Source organism: Asterias amurensis, chromosome 15, assembly GCF_032118995.1.
Source record: "Asterias amurensis chromosome 15, ASM3211899v1".
Taxonomy (NCBI): domain Eukaryota; kingdom Metazoa; phylum Echinodermata; class Asteroidea; order Forcipulatida; family Asteriidae; genus Asterias; species Asterias amurensis.
In genome coordinates this window covers 14,770,067-14,786,158 of record NC_092662.1, presented here as the reverse complement: position 1 = coordinate 14,786,158, position 16,092 = coordinate 14,770,067, and the positions used below count along the sequence as shown (strand labels likewise).

Genomic DNA, 16,092 nt, shown 5'->3' with positions numbered 1-16,092 from the left:
AAAAAAAAATTGGTTTGGCACCAGTCACAACAATGTTAACGTTATGGACCTTTGATTGGTAACCAGTTTCTGTCATATTTTTCTGTGTTCAGCAAATTATTTGTTGTGCTACTTTTGAATTATTGGGCCCTGCTTATACCATCTACCTCCATGCTTATACTATACCTGGGTTTCCCTTAAAGGCAGTGGACACTATTGGTAATTACTCAAAATAATTATTAGCGTAAAACCTTTCTTGGTGACGCGTAATGGGGAGAGGTTGATGGTATAAAACATTGTGAGAAACGGCTCCCTCTGTGGTGCCATAGTTTTCGAGAAAGAAGTAATTTTCCACAAATTTGATTTCGAGACCTCAAGTTTAGAACTTGAGGTTTCGAAATCAACTATCTAAAGGGTATTTTTTCTTTCATTATTATCTCGCAAGTTCGATGACCGATTGAGCTCAAATTTTCACAGGTTTGTTGTTTAATGTATATGTTGAGATACACCAAGTGAGAAGACTGGTCTTCGACAATTACCAATAGTGTCCAGTGTCTTTAAAGCCACTATTGTCAAGACCAGTCTTCCCACTTGGTGTATGATCTCAACATTATGCAGTAAATAACCAACCTGAGTTTACATTGCGTTTACATCGGTGTATAAGAGCGATAACCAAACAATAATAATAATGTAACTCATTTTTAGAAATGTAAGCAAGTATTTTATTGGGGAAAACAAGTTGTGTATGGAAACTGAGCAGCCCCTGGTATTTTTTTTGTCAAATTCATTCCCCCACTCACCCGCGAAAAGGGAGAATATAAACCACAAGAAAGAAATATAACAATAATACAAATAATTATAATTGACAAGTTAAAATTAAAGAGATATAAAAAATATAACAAAATATGTATAAATAAATAAATAAATCCTAAAACTCACTTTAAATTAATTGAGATGTTTTTTGCTTTTTTTTTTTTTTTTTTTCTAACCATATGCATTTTATAACAAACGGTTACAGAATGCTTTTCAAAGACCAACTCGACCGATCCAAGGCAACGTGTTCCTTTAATGATTACACATTTTCATCGATTAGTTTATTATTTATAGGTTATGCATTCTTGCTTCAACGCAAACAAACCCAATTAATCTAAATAGATGAACAAAGTAAGTAAATAAATAGGGGGAACCCCTCGTGATTGTGCTTTGTTCAATACATGTGAGAATATTGTACATTATTGATTTAATTGTTTGCCTTAATTGTATAACCCTTATTCATCCGTTTTATATTACTGTTTGTATCAAAGTGAAGGTATTATGCCCTATACTCTGATCTGTTTTTATTTTTATTATTTTTTTTTGTTACCGAACGATTATTAAAGAAATGCTTTTTGCTCACAAAACAGTAGCTGACAGTGTAAGCACTTTATGTTATCCACCATATACATAAACTGACAAACCTATAGAAGTTTGAGATTGATCGGCCATCTGGGTCACGAGAAAAATAATAGTGAAAAACCAATAACACTTGTGCATGCTGACATTGGTGCAAACAAAAAATGATTAAAACGTTCACTGAGCGATAAACTCCAAACGCAAAGTTAATCGGTTATTTCTCATCAAATAAATATGGCATTTCAGGCAGACATGTTTTCTACTATCATCATCATTAGACAGTGTAAGTTTGATGTAAATATTATGTGATCTTCATGATTTTGTTTTTCTTACCAATTCTTCATACACAAACAAACTAAACTGGAACGAAAGCGATGGTCGCACTTTTTAAAACATCGCAGATTAGGTCTACCTATCTGACGGTAACGTTTCCCATATTCAAATTGGATAAATTAATTAAAACGACAATACTGGTAAGATACAAAATCATAGTAATTTAGATTAAAAACATTATCAAATACATTTATTTGTCCATAACTTTCAAAAGATCGAAAGAATGGATGTGTCTTTTGTTATGTCACAGATGATGAGCAAACAATGTTGATGTTCAATATTTTGAGTTATAAACTCCATATTACTCGTAGTTTATTAGCGATATTGGTAAAATTATGGCATAAGCTATAGTCTCAACTTCAAACAAATTTGATTGAAAGGACGTGCAAAAGTATTTGCAAACCAACCCACACGGCCGTTGAGGGCGTATGCATGTTTGTCAGCTGAGCAGGAGTCGGTCAAAAGCACACACTACTACACCAATGCATGCGGGGTCACTTCACATAGCGATGTTGTGACAGTTTGATTTATGTTATCGTAGTGCTTGGGTTAAAACATAGAGTAAGCTCTATGGTTAAAACTAGTATAAAAACGGTTTTTTAACTGTTGAGATATGTCAATAAAAGCATGGAGGTAGAAATACCTCATAAAAGAAAGGTGGTGTTTAGCACTTCATATACTAACATAATTATAACAACATAAGCTTTCGAAGCAACAACTTTTTCATGAGATGTTAATGCAGTTTTGTATGTCACAATTAGTTAGTTCGACTTCTTTCCTTGTTTTATCTATCAGACTACAACACGGTGGTTTTTTTTTTTGTTCCAGAAATTGCAAGTCGTTTGTGTTTGAACAGGTGCGATTCACGTTTAGGGTGACTTGGTGGTGTCAACTTTATTTGTTGTCAGGCAGACGGATGGAAATGACACACTCATGAACCTAAACTGGCGTAATGCTTATTAATAACAACCTACCCTCACATCACTGGCATATTTTTTAGGACGTTTTAGTCTTGTAAGAAAACAACAGTCAACTTTATAAGTAAATAAAAATTGAGTGATGATTTTCATCTGCTTTTTCAAAATGCACTTTATTTTAAAGTTCAAAAGTCAAAAGTAGTTACCGATTGGAAATTTATATAAAAATGTACTTATGAAAAAGTACAGAATGTATTGAATGATAACATGTTTAATTGTTAAATTACTTCTATTTTACATCATCCCTGAACGAAAATGGTGGAGTTCGATCAGACCCGGCTCATCACGTGCACCGTCAACAATTCCCTGCAAATAAACAAATAAATAAATAAAATTTAAAAACTTCAAAAGCTAGCAACACAAAAATAAACATCCAAAGTTTTCCATGTACATGTATTCTACTAATGAACAAGTTATAAAAATCCCTTCATTAAAAAAAACCATACCAGGTTTCTTAAAAATGTCGAGGTACTTTCTGGCAGTGTATGTATACCTCGAAGGTGCCTGAAAAACCATTTAAATCCCCCGTTCTTTTCTACTAGCTGCATTATCTGGCTGGGGTATAGTTTATTGTGATTGTCCACTGCATTTCCTAAACTGTTAGAGATTAAACTCCCAGAAAGGAACCTGCTAGCCAGTCGGCAAAAGCGTGCCTGTGTTAAATAGTATTTGCATAACAATACATTACAATAGTTGAGAGGTACTCACTGCCGCGGATGGATATGCCATGGTCGTGCGCTTTGTGTCCAGAGACACACGACTTAACTTTTTGTACACAAAAACCTAGACCGATAGACTTTATGCACTGACTGAAGAAAAAAAAAAATTATAACAACTGTTGGGTCACTTCTCTGAAAAACTCCACACTGTTTTCATCGACTTTTCAGCCGTAATTTACCGAGAACCATCAGTGGAATTTACTTGTGGACATTACTGCACCCATGGTGTACGATAAAGGGATCTTGTCGTAGGCAGAGGGTGTCGACATGGGACGTTATTTTGGACCGGAATTTTGGAAACCCCGTTTCAACTTGGTACTGGTAGTGGTGGTGCTATTGGAATACAGCGCTACCGTTGTACAAGGTAACGTGTTGTGTGCATTGGTATAGTGTGGTTTGCTAACGTAACGTGCATGTGTATACTAAATGACATGTGGCGTGTTTAACGGTTTGTTGGGTTCAACAAGTTCTCGTTTAGGTTGAGCAATGGAGGTATTAAAGAGGAAAAGGGTTGACTTTTGTAGACATGACATACTGTGTTTAAGATAAATTCTGCTCTCTTATGGACGTTCAGACTGTAGTATCGTAAACAAAGTTTTGCCAGCCATTTCTCTCACTTGTTGCACTTCGTGTGCATGATGTAGATAGACCTCATGTTGACTTTGTACCTAGCGTGTACAAAGTAGTGTGTAAACTTTTAATGGAGGTAGAAATAGTACAGTAGGACCATCCATGTTAAAGACAGTGGACATTATTGATAATTGTCAAAGACCAGCGTCTTCTCACTTGGTGCATCTCAACATACACATAAAATATAAAACCGGTGAAGATTTGAGCTCAATCCGTCGTCGAAGTTGCGAAATAATAATGAAAGAAAAAACACCCTTGTCACACAAAGTTGTGTGCTTTCAGATGCTTGATTTCAAGACCTCAAATTCTAAATCTGAGGTCTCGAAATCAAATTAGTGGAAAATCTTTCTAAAAAACTATGTTACTTCAGAGGGAGCCATTTGTTTTTATCAACAGCTCCCCATTACTCGCTATCAAATAATAAGGTTTTCTGCTAACAACTATTCTGAGTAAATTACCAACAATGTCCACTGCCTTTAACTGGTTCTGTATCCGACTGCCTATCATTTGTTATGAAATAAAGTAGTATTGCGTGTGTACTCCATTTATCGTAAAGACGTAAGTGCAGAATTCGGACATAGCGTAAGCAGACCAATTGGGCCCAGATGTTTGGATTAACTGAATTTCCAAAAGATAATTAATATAATTTATTACATGAACATAAACGTGATAAGCGTAATGTCGGGAGAATGGAGGGCAACGATCATCGCAACTACCATGCACACGTTATTATATTAAAATTATAAAAAATTACTGTTGGGCGACATCTTTGAAAATGTCAATTTTACAAATTTGTGCGATAGGAACTGTTTTTACGGCACAAACTTTGTTCTCTTGTATGATTTTAAAAATTGCGCAGGAAAGGGTGGCACTCGTCACTTATTGTGAAATTTGAAGAGAATTTACGTCGAGATGCTAAACTACATGTATAAGGGCAACATCAAAGTAGCGTTCTGCCGGATCTTAAACTTCGATTTGAAGTGATAAATGCAACAAAATGCACATGTAGTGTAGAGTAAAAGTGACTTGGCTAAAAATGTGATGGGACCATGAACTCTACCGAATACAATTAAAATGACTGCCAAATACAAAAAAATGCAACACTAATATGAAGTCACTTGACTGCCAAATTGCAACAAAATTCAGTCAAAGAATAACTGAGTTGACTGCCAAGTGCAACAGATATTTCCAGTTGGTGCACTTGCTGCATAATAGCATCAGTATGGTTTTAAAGGCAGTGGACACTATTGGTAATTGTCAAAGACTAGCCATCACAGTTGGTGTATCTCAACATATGCATAAAATAACAAACCTATGGAAATTTGAGCTTAATCAGTCATCGAAGTTGCGAGATAATAATGAAAGAAAAAAACCCTTGTCACACAAAGTTGTGTGCGTTTAGATGGTTGATTTCGGGCACTCAAGTTCTAAATCTGAGGTCTCGAAATCAAATTCGTAGAAAATTACTTCTTTCTCAAATACTATGGCACTTTAGAGGGAGCTGTTTCTCACAATGTTTTATACCATCAACCTCTCCCCATTACTCGTCACCAAGAAAGGTTTTATGCTAATAATTACTTTGAGTAATTACCAATAGTGTCCACTGCCTTTAAAAGTACAGACTACTTTGAACTTACTCACTTTGGAGTTATTTGTCTGTGTACACAAAATGTTCCACTCAAGTCTGTGTAAAAAAAAATCCAGGGTTCTATTCTCTGGTGTCCCTTAAAATCCCCTGAATTGAAAGTTGCATTTTCCTCATTGAGATGCCCTAAGATAAACAAAAACCATTCAAAGTATTTCCTTGTATGTGTCTGTGATTCAAGGATCTGATTTATTCTGGTATCATTTCAAAGAAAACAAAGCAAAGAGCTTTTAAATTAAGTTTTTAATAACAACTTAGATGAAAGTAGAAGTCAAAAGTCACAGTTACTTTTCGTTTTACAGGAAGTACGAGTTTATGTAATTGCTAGTTATGCCGAGTTATATCTAAATATAATAACATATCTTTTGTTAGTTCATGATGTTCAGGGTTCAATTACGATGCTTTTGCTTACTAACATATTCTGCACTTCAATCACCATTCTCCGCTTACTATGCAAGCACAGAGTTTCTGCACAACTAGGTGTGCAATCTGAAGAATTACCTACATGTAGTATCGATGAGTATGCACGCGCTGCACGCACAAGCAAAAATTCCATGCTAACCTGTGGAATACGCTAAGCGCATAATTTCCTTCTCAAGTAAGCGCCATTTCTTTGCTTACGGTAAGGTCACTGAGTGTACACTCTATTCACACAGAGGTCTCCTTCTCAAAAAAAACCAATCATCTCATCAAAATTCAAGGCCTGATACTTCACAGAGGCAACAAAGGCGATTGCCCCCATGCCCCCTTTTCATTGCCTTGGTGCCCTTGAAATGCTCAAGTAGAAACTTACAATTTTCTCATAAGGGTGCCCTTTAGCAAGAAGAAAATGCCTTAGTGCCCTTGACCTTTCAAAAACGAAGCATACAGGCCTGAACAATTTTCTCAACTTATTATTTAAAACTTACAATAACAATTCAGCTAAAAATAGTCTGCTGTAAGTTGACCTATTGGTGTGAGTCAGATTACCAGACCAACAAGAGCGAGAGTGATATAAAAATTCCAGTAGATGGGTTCACGGATCCGTTCATTATCTTGCACGGAAATCTTGATATCAAAAGATGCCATACCAGCTTGCCATTCCAGAGAATCCTACAATCAACATATCTTAACTCTAATGAATTAATTGGGTTTGATGCCATTTTTGAAATTTCTGATGCAGTTTATTCAATTGTGTAACTGAAGGATCACAATGATTGGAGTTGGCAGAGTTCGGAAAAAGAAATATTTCAGGAATTACCAGTGACTCTAGATTAAAACCTGTAGTTTACTCTTTAATTTTGCATTAGAGGCAGTGGACACTATTGGTAATTAATTACTCAAAATAATTATTAAAGCATAAAACCTTACTTGGTAACGAGTAATGGGGAGCTGTTGATAGTTTAAAACTTTGTGGGAAACGGCTCCCTCTGAAGTAACATAGTTTTCGAGAAAGAAGTATTTTCCGGCAAATTTGATTTTGAGACCTCGGATTTAGATTTTGAGGTCTCGAAATCAAGCATCTGAAAGCACACAACTTCATGTGACAAGTGTTTTTTCTTTCATTATTATCTCGCAACTTTGATGGCCAAGTGAGCTCAAATTGTCACAGGTTTGTTATTTTATGCATATGTTGAGATACACCAAGTGAGAAGAATGGTCTTTGAAAATGGCCAATAGTGTTAATAAAAACAAGTTCAAGTTTTCATAAATAAGCTTTTTTTTAAACATCAGATTCCGTATGACATAGTAAGGTTTGCGGTAACACCATGTAATCATAATCTCTAAATGAGTTGGGATGATTCTGAAAAGAATCGTAGGATTCAATGGGTTGTTTCAGTCAGTATGCTCTGATCGTCTTCTGGAGAATTCTAACTACATGTATATATCGTATTTCCAACATTCAAATCCTACTTAGATTCTGTAGGGTTAGTTCTGTATGGTTAATTGCAACAAATGTGTGGGGCGTTTCACAATTGAGAACGAAGGTGAAACTTTTTTAGGTTGCTTGTGTTTTATTTCCAGATCTTTATGTCTAACTACCTCCTCAGAATTTCTGAGTTAACCACAGTTTTAAGTAAACAAGGTTGATGTTTATGTAGGGAAATTGGGAACCATACAGTAGCCCCTGCCCTTGATCGTGTTGATGGACAATCATAAAAGAATGTCCTGCGTCACAAAACAAAATATTTTGTGAAAGAGATGAGGACGTTAACCGCTTCATTGATATTGAAAAATGAGGAAAGATTTTAACAATATGTTTTTGTAGTTTACAGTTCTGGTCATGGTTGGTTCAATATTATTGCATAGTATACCTATGACGTTGGTTGAGCTCTGCTCTTATGAGACTATTGTCCACCAAAACTTGTCAAAAGAAAACTTTTAAAAGGCTGATACAAGTTACAAAGTGGAAGTAAAATTGAACTCCTTTCAATTTATTAAGTATGGCTAAAAGGCCATGTACAAAAAAACTAATTGTTTAGCATCCTTCCGGTTTAAAAATCTGCAGGTCAGGATTTTTTTTTTTAAAGGGCAACTGGGCACCAAGGCATTTTCTCCTTGGTAAAGGGCAACCTATATGTATGAGGAATTTCTACTGGAGCATTTCAAGTTTCCAGGGCACCAAGGCAATGACCAAGGGGCATGGAGGCGATCGCCCCTGTTGCCTCCGTGAAGTATCAGGCATGACATGACACTCTCCAAAACCAGGAAAGGTCACTGAGAGCTCAGAAATGACATGGGAGAAAAATTTAAAACTCTTTCCCATTCTGATTCTACTGTAATTTCATGCATGAATGTGTTGCAACAGTCCAGTGACTGCATTGAATTAATTCAGAGAAATAATGGTGGCTTGGCAACGTAAAGTTTGGGCTAGTCTCGGTATGTGGCGCTCTGTGTTCAGTATTCTGAAATGCATTGACAATACAACGTCACACCATGGTCAGACACACAGAGAAACTGTTGCACATACCCACAGCTATTTTACTGCCAAGGTGTGTTGTGAACCAAGACTATACTTTGTGACGGAGGTACGATTGCATGTGTACACCATCAATCGCATTGCCTACAATTACCAAGCTGATGTACATGTAACGAGTGCCTACGAAAACAATCTGGTACCCAGACTACCACAATGTAGAGAATCACTAGTTATCGTCAGGTGCTGCTACAATACAGTATGCTGCCAATCAAACAAGGAACACCAGGGCGTACCCCTTCTCTTTTTGACAACTTTAAGTGCACATGGGTTCTTTATGTAACGCACAAGACAATTGCTTTATGTCCCTTCCGAAGGACGCAAGGATACAAATGTCATGACTGGGACTCGAACCCACACTCTGCTAAACAGAAACACCAGAGCTTGAGTCCGGTGTTCTTATCCGCAAGGCCATGGCGCTCCTAAATGATGCTAGCCATTGGGAAAATGTACTGTATAAAATGTGCATGTATCATCCATTGCAGTTTGTACCAAGTTTCAATCTTTTTGGGAAAGGAGTTTTAATCATGTACAATACATCCATGACTGATACTTGCACTAAGGGTAAAAAAGGTCTCCTGGAAAACATTCCTTCATATAATTAAAGTGTAATCAAAGATTGTGCATACACTAAAGCACTGAATACTCTACCTGTTTACTTTAAATTGATGGGTCAATGTGGAGTTCCTAACCATTGAAACTTGATGACCCCAAACCAACCGAAGAATGTTCTTTATTATGACTATGTGAAACTGGAGACCCATGCCTTTTAAAAGCCTTTTCTCTGAAGGGGGTGGGGGGTCGGAAAGAAATAGTCCGGGAGAGTAAATTAGACAAATTCTTGATGTTCACGACCACAGGATGGTTGGTTTATTAATTCACATCATGCTGATTATTAGCATTAAATACACATCGGTGTATGGGTAAAAACCAAAATTAATATTCTTTATCCCCGATGCAAATTTAACATCTATTATATCGTTGCGGTACCCGCTGCCAAAACATAGGATTCGAACTGCCTCTAGCTGCCGGGCAACCTCTGTAGTCTAGTTGGTAAGACACTGCTCTAGAATTGCAAGGGTCGTGGGTTCGAATCCCACCCGAGTAACATGCCTGTGATATTTTTTTCACAGGACTCGGGAAAGAACTGAGTATACAGTGCTAACACACATCGGTGTATGGGTAAAAACCAAAATTAATAAAAAAAAAATTGTTAGTCCTGCATTGGATTAAACTTGTAAGGAAGTTTATTAGTTTTTAAAGGGAAGATGTTAGTAATCACTATTGGAATCAATGTCAATAAAAACCGTTTGTTAGGTAAGCCTACCTTTCGATTAGTAAAGCATTTTGAGAAATGTTTCTTTTTGAAGTCATGCTGTAATGGGAAAAGATACATTGTTTTGATCTCCCGGAGTTTGAACTGAGAAACAATTCTGTTTAGATACGGTTCTCAGACTGTGTATTCCGGCTGCAGATTATTCTCCCTGCGTGGGCATTATTCGCTCCAGATTTTTCGGCAATCTCAAAAACCCTACCAGCCTTATAGAAGACCTGAGAATGTGGGCAACCAAACGGCACTTTGCTAAATCCCTCAAGAAAAAAAAAAATTTGTAATGGGTGGTCCAAAGAAGGCTTATGGTATGATTATTGTGGTGTTGTTTTTCTCTAAAAAGGAGTTCTGTATCAAGTAAAAAACGCCACGGGTTGGGTTGTTTGGAAAGTTCATTTGTAGAGCAAAACTTACAAATTTGACAGAACATGTAGGTAAGGCTTACGTGTAGGTGTAGGTTTCTTTCATCCCAGACGTAAAAGAAACTTTATAAAGCACACCCAAAAATCCACCATTACGACCTGTTTCTTCACAGTCTCACTCTGTGAGCGACTAAACATGTACGTGTGTACATGTAGTAAAAGATCCATTGACTGCGGAAACCGTAAAGTTAGCACAAACAGCCTTGTTTTTACAGTTGGTGTTGCACTTGGGCTGCAGCACAGAAAGGCATCCTTCTTTTTATAGCAGACAGCAGGGTATTTAGTCTGTCAAGTTGGTTAAGTCGGGCCATAATCTGGTTAAAACTGATCTGTAAGTGCCTTAAGTCTGGTGCCAAGTTATTTTGCTTTAGTTGTGAAATGTTGGTTTGCAAAATTCCTGGTTGTGCATCTCTCGAATTAACACCAAACCCCCTATAAAAATAAACATTTTTTTTACAATTCATAATGTGCAGTGCTGGCCTGCATGCTTGATTTTTGATAGGGCAAGGGCACCAAGGCATTTTCTTCTTGGTAAAGGGCACCCTATGAGGATAGGAAATTGTAAATGTCTACTGGTGCATTTCACGGGGCACCAAAGCAATGATGACCAGGGGGCACAAAGGCAATCGCCTTCGCTGTCTTCATAAAGTATCAGGCCTGGCCAGTGCTTGAATCTTGTTATCCATATTATAATTTCAACATTGATTCAAGAATTACACTTTAAACCCTCCCAGAAAAATAAGTGTTCTGTTTACCAATTGGGGATGTGTGCCGTGCACGGGCCAAATTTTGTCAAATCTGTATTTGTTTGCCCGCATTGTCAGCCGCCGGAACTGGTATTCCGTTGGTATGCTCGCTCTGTGGCTCACTCCAGTGTCAACGATTCTATAGACTTTGTGATAAACTTGATTGATAAGGACAGTCAGGGTCATCGAAAGATGTCATCCCAGCTATAGATTAAAAAATGTTCTTAGGCCATGTAACCTGATTGGTACACAGTGGAGTGGGATTGCATCTAATTAAAGGCACTGGACACTATTGGTCACCTAATTACTCAAAACAATTGTTAGCATAAAAACTTACTTGGTAACGATCAATGGAGAGCTGTTGATAGTATAACACATTGAGAGAAATGGCTCCCTTAGAAGTATCTTAGTTTTTGAGAAAGAGATAATTTCTCACTCAAATTTAGTAAATTCAACAGAATTTTTTTATGCATCAGAAAGCACACAAAGTAATGCAACAAGATTGTTTTGTTAAGCAATATTTTCTAAGCAGCTCTCAGTTAAGCACATTGTACCATTGGACTCAACAGTCATTTATTATCAGATCTTATAAAATTTAAAATAGACATGAACTTTGTATTCAAATATTAAACTTCCTCCCTAACCACTCCCCATTGATGTCTTTTAGCTCTACAGAGTGAAGCATGTGTACTTATTTTGAAAAGTGATTTAAGTCAAATTTTTGACTCCAGAAAATGGCCGACCGTGTTAGTTCACAAAGTAAAAGGAAAAACATGCAATTTCGAGGCATATTTGTGTGGATCATTATATTCTACTTTTAAAACACCTTTCTAACCATTATGCACTTCATAATAAACGGTTACAATCGCTTTTCATAGACCAACTTGCCGATCCGTTGCAACGTGTCCCATGCGCATGCTTAGACATATATGCGCGCAATACTGAGCATGTGCGCGCACGTTCAGAGCCGCAAAAAGGAACGTAATGTGTGCTGCCGCCAGCGTCTCAAAAGTGTCCCATTGAGGTTTGCTCTTGAATGAGAATGCTATTGTTTGTTTTGTCAGTTCAAAATATGTACTAAAAAAACTACTTGCACATGTATGTTAACAGATCTTATTTTGTTTCTGTCTTTTTTTAGGTACCTCCTGTGAGGTAACGCCATGCTTAAATAATGGTTACTGTGCTACCACTCCTGGAAGTGTGCCCCATTGCCAGTAAGTATTTTTTTCCATTTTTTTTTTCCATTTAATTGGTTAGTTTTTTGTGAACAGCCAAATGGTTCTTCCGATGATATTTTCAAAAGTCGGGGGGGGGGGGTGCTGGGGCATTCTGAACCAAATTTGTGAAAAGTTGGCCAAAGGACGCTTAATTAATGGAAGACTTTTGGGGACACTAGGTGGTGATAGTCTCTCCAGGTAAACGTTTTGTTCTTGGTAATGTGCGCAGGCTCAGAGTTACGTAAACAATGGAAACTTCCCTGAGAAGTCTGCTGCCACCTAGCGTTCCAAAGTCTCCCATTGAAACAAGTCCCTTGGACTATTTTGTAATCGGTGTATTTTTTTATTTTTTATTTTTTGTAATCTGGGCAGTATTATCTTAATGATCTGTTGTGAATTTGATTTAATGTAGATTTTGTTTTCTTTATTTCCTGCAACTAATAAATTCAGCAAATTCATTCAACATTATTGGGATAGTGCCAAAACATGTTTATCGTACTACGTACAGACGCTGATGTAACTTTTTTCTTGCCATCATTTCCGTGATTATCCCACGCAATTAATTTTAACAAAAAGGAAGGCGAACGATCAAATAACCACTTGTTTATTTGGAATTGACAAAAGTAAATTCATCCCTTCATATAGATTACTGACACATTGTATCAGCGATATCCTGTAATGACCAGCAGGAAATGTCAACCATAAAGAATTAGGAGCACATTTTACATATATACAAAAGTCTTATTAGTTGTTTTTGATCTTTCGTTTGTTAAATTGTTCCAGTGGAGTATCTTGATTTAATTATTTGTCCCGAATCACATCTGCTTGTTAAATTTAATTGGCAGTTTTCTTTAGCAATACCATAGTTCGCCTTGGAGTTACATAAAGCGAGTATTATGTGTCATCTGATATCAATTGACCCCCAGACTATAAGAGAACCCAAGCTTTAACCAATCAAATTTCATGATATATCTCCTTGACAAACGAGTACATCAGTAAAGTGACTTACGAGTGGTCAACAATTTTGACCTTCCCTTGATTTTATGTACATGTGTGCACAGCCGCAATCATTTTATCTTTGCATTTCATGAACAACAGTTTTAAAGCCACTGATGTTGCAGTTATCTCAATGTTATTTAAAGATTCTATGTCAGATTTTTGGTCGATTTGACCAAACAATTTTGATTTGAAATTCAATAGGTATTTTGATGGGGGTCGAGAACGTTACAAGCTTTCATTTGAGCCGTTGCTCGATAAAAGTCGGCCAATTATTATTAGCAGTGAAATAAACTGCTCAAAATTAGTTTTTGGCGGGATCCCGACAATATATCACGTGACCAATTCTTATGTGTTTTATAAGAAACATTTTAAATAAATTGTTGTCATGGTTCCTGACCATTATATTAAAAGTAAAAGTTAAAAAAGAAAATTGTTAGAGCGGGTGATACTCTTTGAAATACCATTCACTCAAAAAAATCTATTTTTTAATGTTTGGGGCCAAAAATCTGACATAGCATCATTAATATCAATTAACAATATTGCCGTGTCAATGATGGAGAAAAGGCGCTTGAGCTGGTCGAATACAAGATCTGCAAAGAGTTACTCAATACTTATACGTTGTTCATTTGGTGTCTTTGTAACAAAAAGGGTACCAATGGTTGAGGCTGTGCACATGTCACTGTGGTAGTAGTCAAAACATGTAACAAATTATTCGTGCTCTGTTTGTGCCCTGTTTGAACACTCTACTTTGAAGAGCCAAAATAGATTTTAATAAGTAATAAGTTCCCAAAGCCGACCATCTATTAACACCTCCCGCAATAGGTGGTTTGTTTTGTTTACAAATTGGATAATGTTTATGACCTCAGTTCAGATGTGTACTTGCAATTTAATATTATCAGGTTTTACTCTGTAGCCTTGCACAAGTTTTGTTTTTCTTCAGATGTGTGACGCCAACCAACTTGGCGTCATTACATCCACACCCTATCCTGAAATATATTAACGATTAATTTTAGAAGCTGTTATAAAAGAGAGTCCTTTTTAACACCCACATGCTGGGATCAACTCCTATGCACTGCCCTTGTACTGGAGTGGAAATTTAACAATGCTTTTGATTGGCCTAACAATGACCTACTTACCACCCTTTCAAACCCCTAAGGCCAATTAAATAACCTCTTAGAAAAAAAGTGTCCACGTTCACAAGAGTTCATTGCGAATTCTCCTAGCAACTGGCTTGACTGTACTTTGTTATTACTGGATTATCTTTTTTTTTGTAACGGGGGATCCTATTGGCTGCTGGGCATAAAAGGCTGGTTTTCATTGGCCAGCTTTGTTGACCTTCTTTGTGAATGAGAATTAAAGTCTCAACTGCGCTGAATGGAAAAAATTAAGCTGCTTTGATTTTGTGCAAATAGGGTCGTGAGTTTTTTTTTAAAGTGCTTGACAAGAGAAATTATCCTGACCTTAAAGTGTACAAGGACCAAGGTAATTATTTATTTAAAGCTGAAACGTGAAGAGGTGTGTCACAACCGACCACAATTCCGGATAAAAATATCAAACTTTACACGTATTAGGCATCGTTGAATACAAATTTGTTATCAATGAATTTTCATAAAATGGGAAGATCAGACTTAAACGGAGTAGGAAATTAATAAGTTTTAGTATCGTTCTCCAGTTGGTTGATCGTTCATAATCATAGCTTTATAGAGTTATTCACCGGAGTTTCATTTTGTTGTTATTTTGTTTTTCGGTGAAGGGGGGGGGGGGTGGTGGGGTTGCAGGGGACCGCAATCTTGCGGGGCTTGTAGCTCAAAACTTTTACTGGACCAGAACTTTGTGTACAGACCACAATAAAAAAAGAGAAGAAGAACAAAATACTTGATTAGGCACTCACTAAAAGAGAAGACTAAGAAGTTTTCAATATTCAACAGATCTAAAAAAAAAAAACAAAAAAAAAAACACAAGTATGCAGGAACTTCTCGTCTCGTCATAAGTTTACTGGCCCGAAGCTAAAAACACTGGCCTCGGCCTGCGGTCCGGTGAACAATTCTGAGCCCTGAGTAATGTGAATTTTATAAACCTGAACTGTTTTCCCAAAATACACATGTTTTGATCATGACCTTTTATTGCGTGCCTTGTGTTTTTCTTTTTTTTATTGTAATCACTACAATCATTGGCAAGGGCTTTCTTTCATCTCCGTCCACAAACATCCTGGTGCTTAAATTATGTGTTTTTACAATAACAGTGTCTTTTGTGTTAGTTCGGATATCCTTGTTTTTGTATTCCAGTTTAATAAAGTGCATAATGTGGACATTATGTTGACACAGACTGGTTAAATGAGGCAGTATCCCCACTCAATGCTGACGCAGCAAGTCTATTTGGTTGGGGGGAGGTCAGCTATAGTGAAGCCAGTGTGGCAGCTTTTCCTGGACATTCTTCGAGCTATCTGACCCTCAAATTAAGGCCACTATCACTTGGTCATTCATGGTCAGTCTCTGGTTACTGAACTCAATCAAGTCATTTCCAAGTTAAAGGCACATTACAGAATTGGGTTTTGCTAACAAAACAGTTGCTGGCAGTGTAAGCACTTTATGTAATCCACCATTATACATGAACTGACAAACCTGTAGAAGTTTGAGATCGATCGGCCATTTGGGTCCTGAGAAAATAGAGAAAAACCGATAAAACATTTTGCGTGAACCCGTTTTAAAACAAAAAAATTAATGTAACACTAACTGAGCGATAAACTC

General features: G+C 36.9%; 2 protein-coding genes across 2 annotated transcripts in view; one reads left to right on the top strand and one right to left on the bottom strand.

The window, feature by feature from the left end:
* LOC139948204 (sarcosine dehydrogenase, mitochondrial-like) overlaps nucleotides 1-16,092 on the bottom strand; it is a 170,807-nt gene that overhangs the window by 72,457 nt on the left and 82,258 nt on the right. The gene's annotated exons all lie outside the window — the stretch shown is intronic.
* LOC139948203 (uncharacterized) overlaps nucleotides 3,486-16,092 on the top strand; it is a 71,192-nt gene continuing 58,585 nt past the window's right edge. Inside the window, exons 1-2 of the mRNA XM_071946275.1 lie at nucleotides 3,486-3,764; nucleotides 12,268-12,343. Coding sequence (XP_071802376.1) covers nucleotides 3,668-3,764; nucleotides 12,268-12,343 — 173 coding nt within the window. The 5' untranslated portion in view covers nucleotides 3,486-3,667. The remainder of the gene's footprint in view (nucleotides 3,765-12,267; nucleotides 12,344-16,092) is intronic.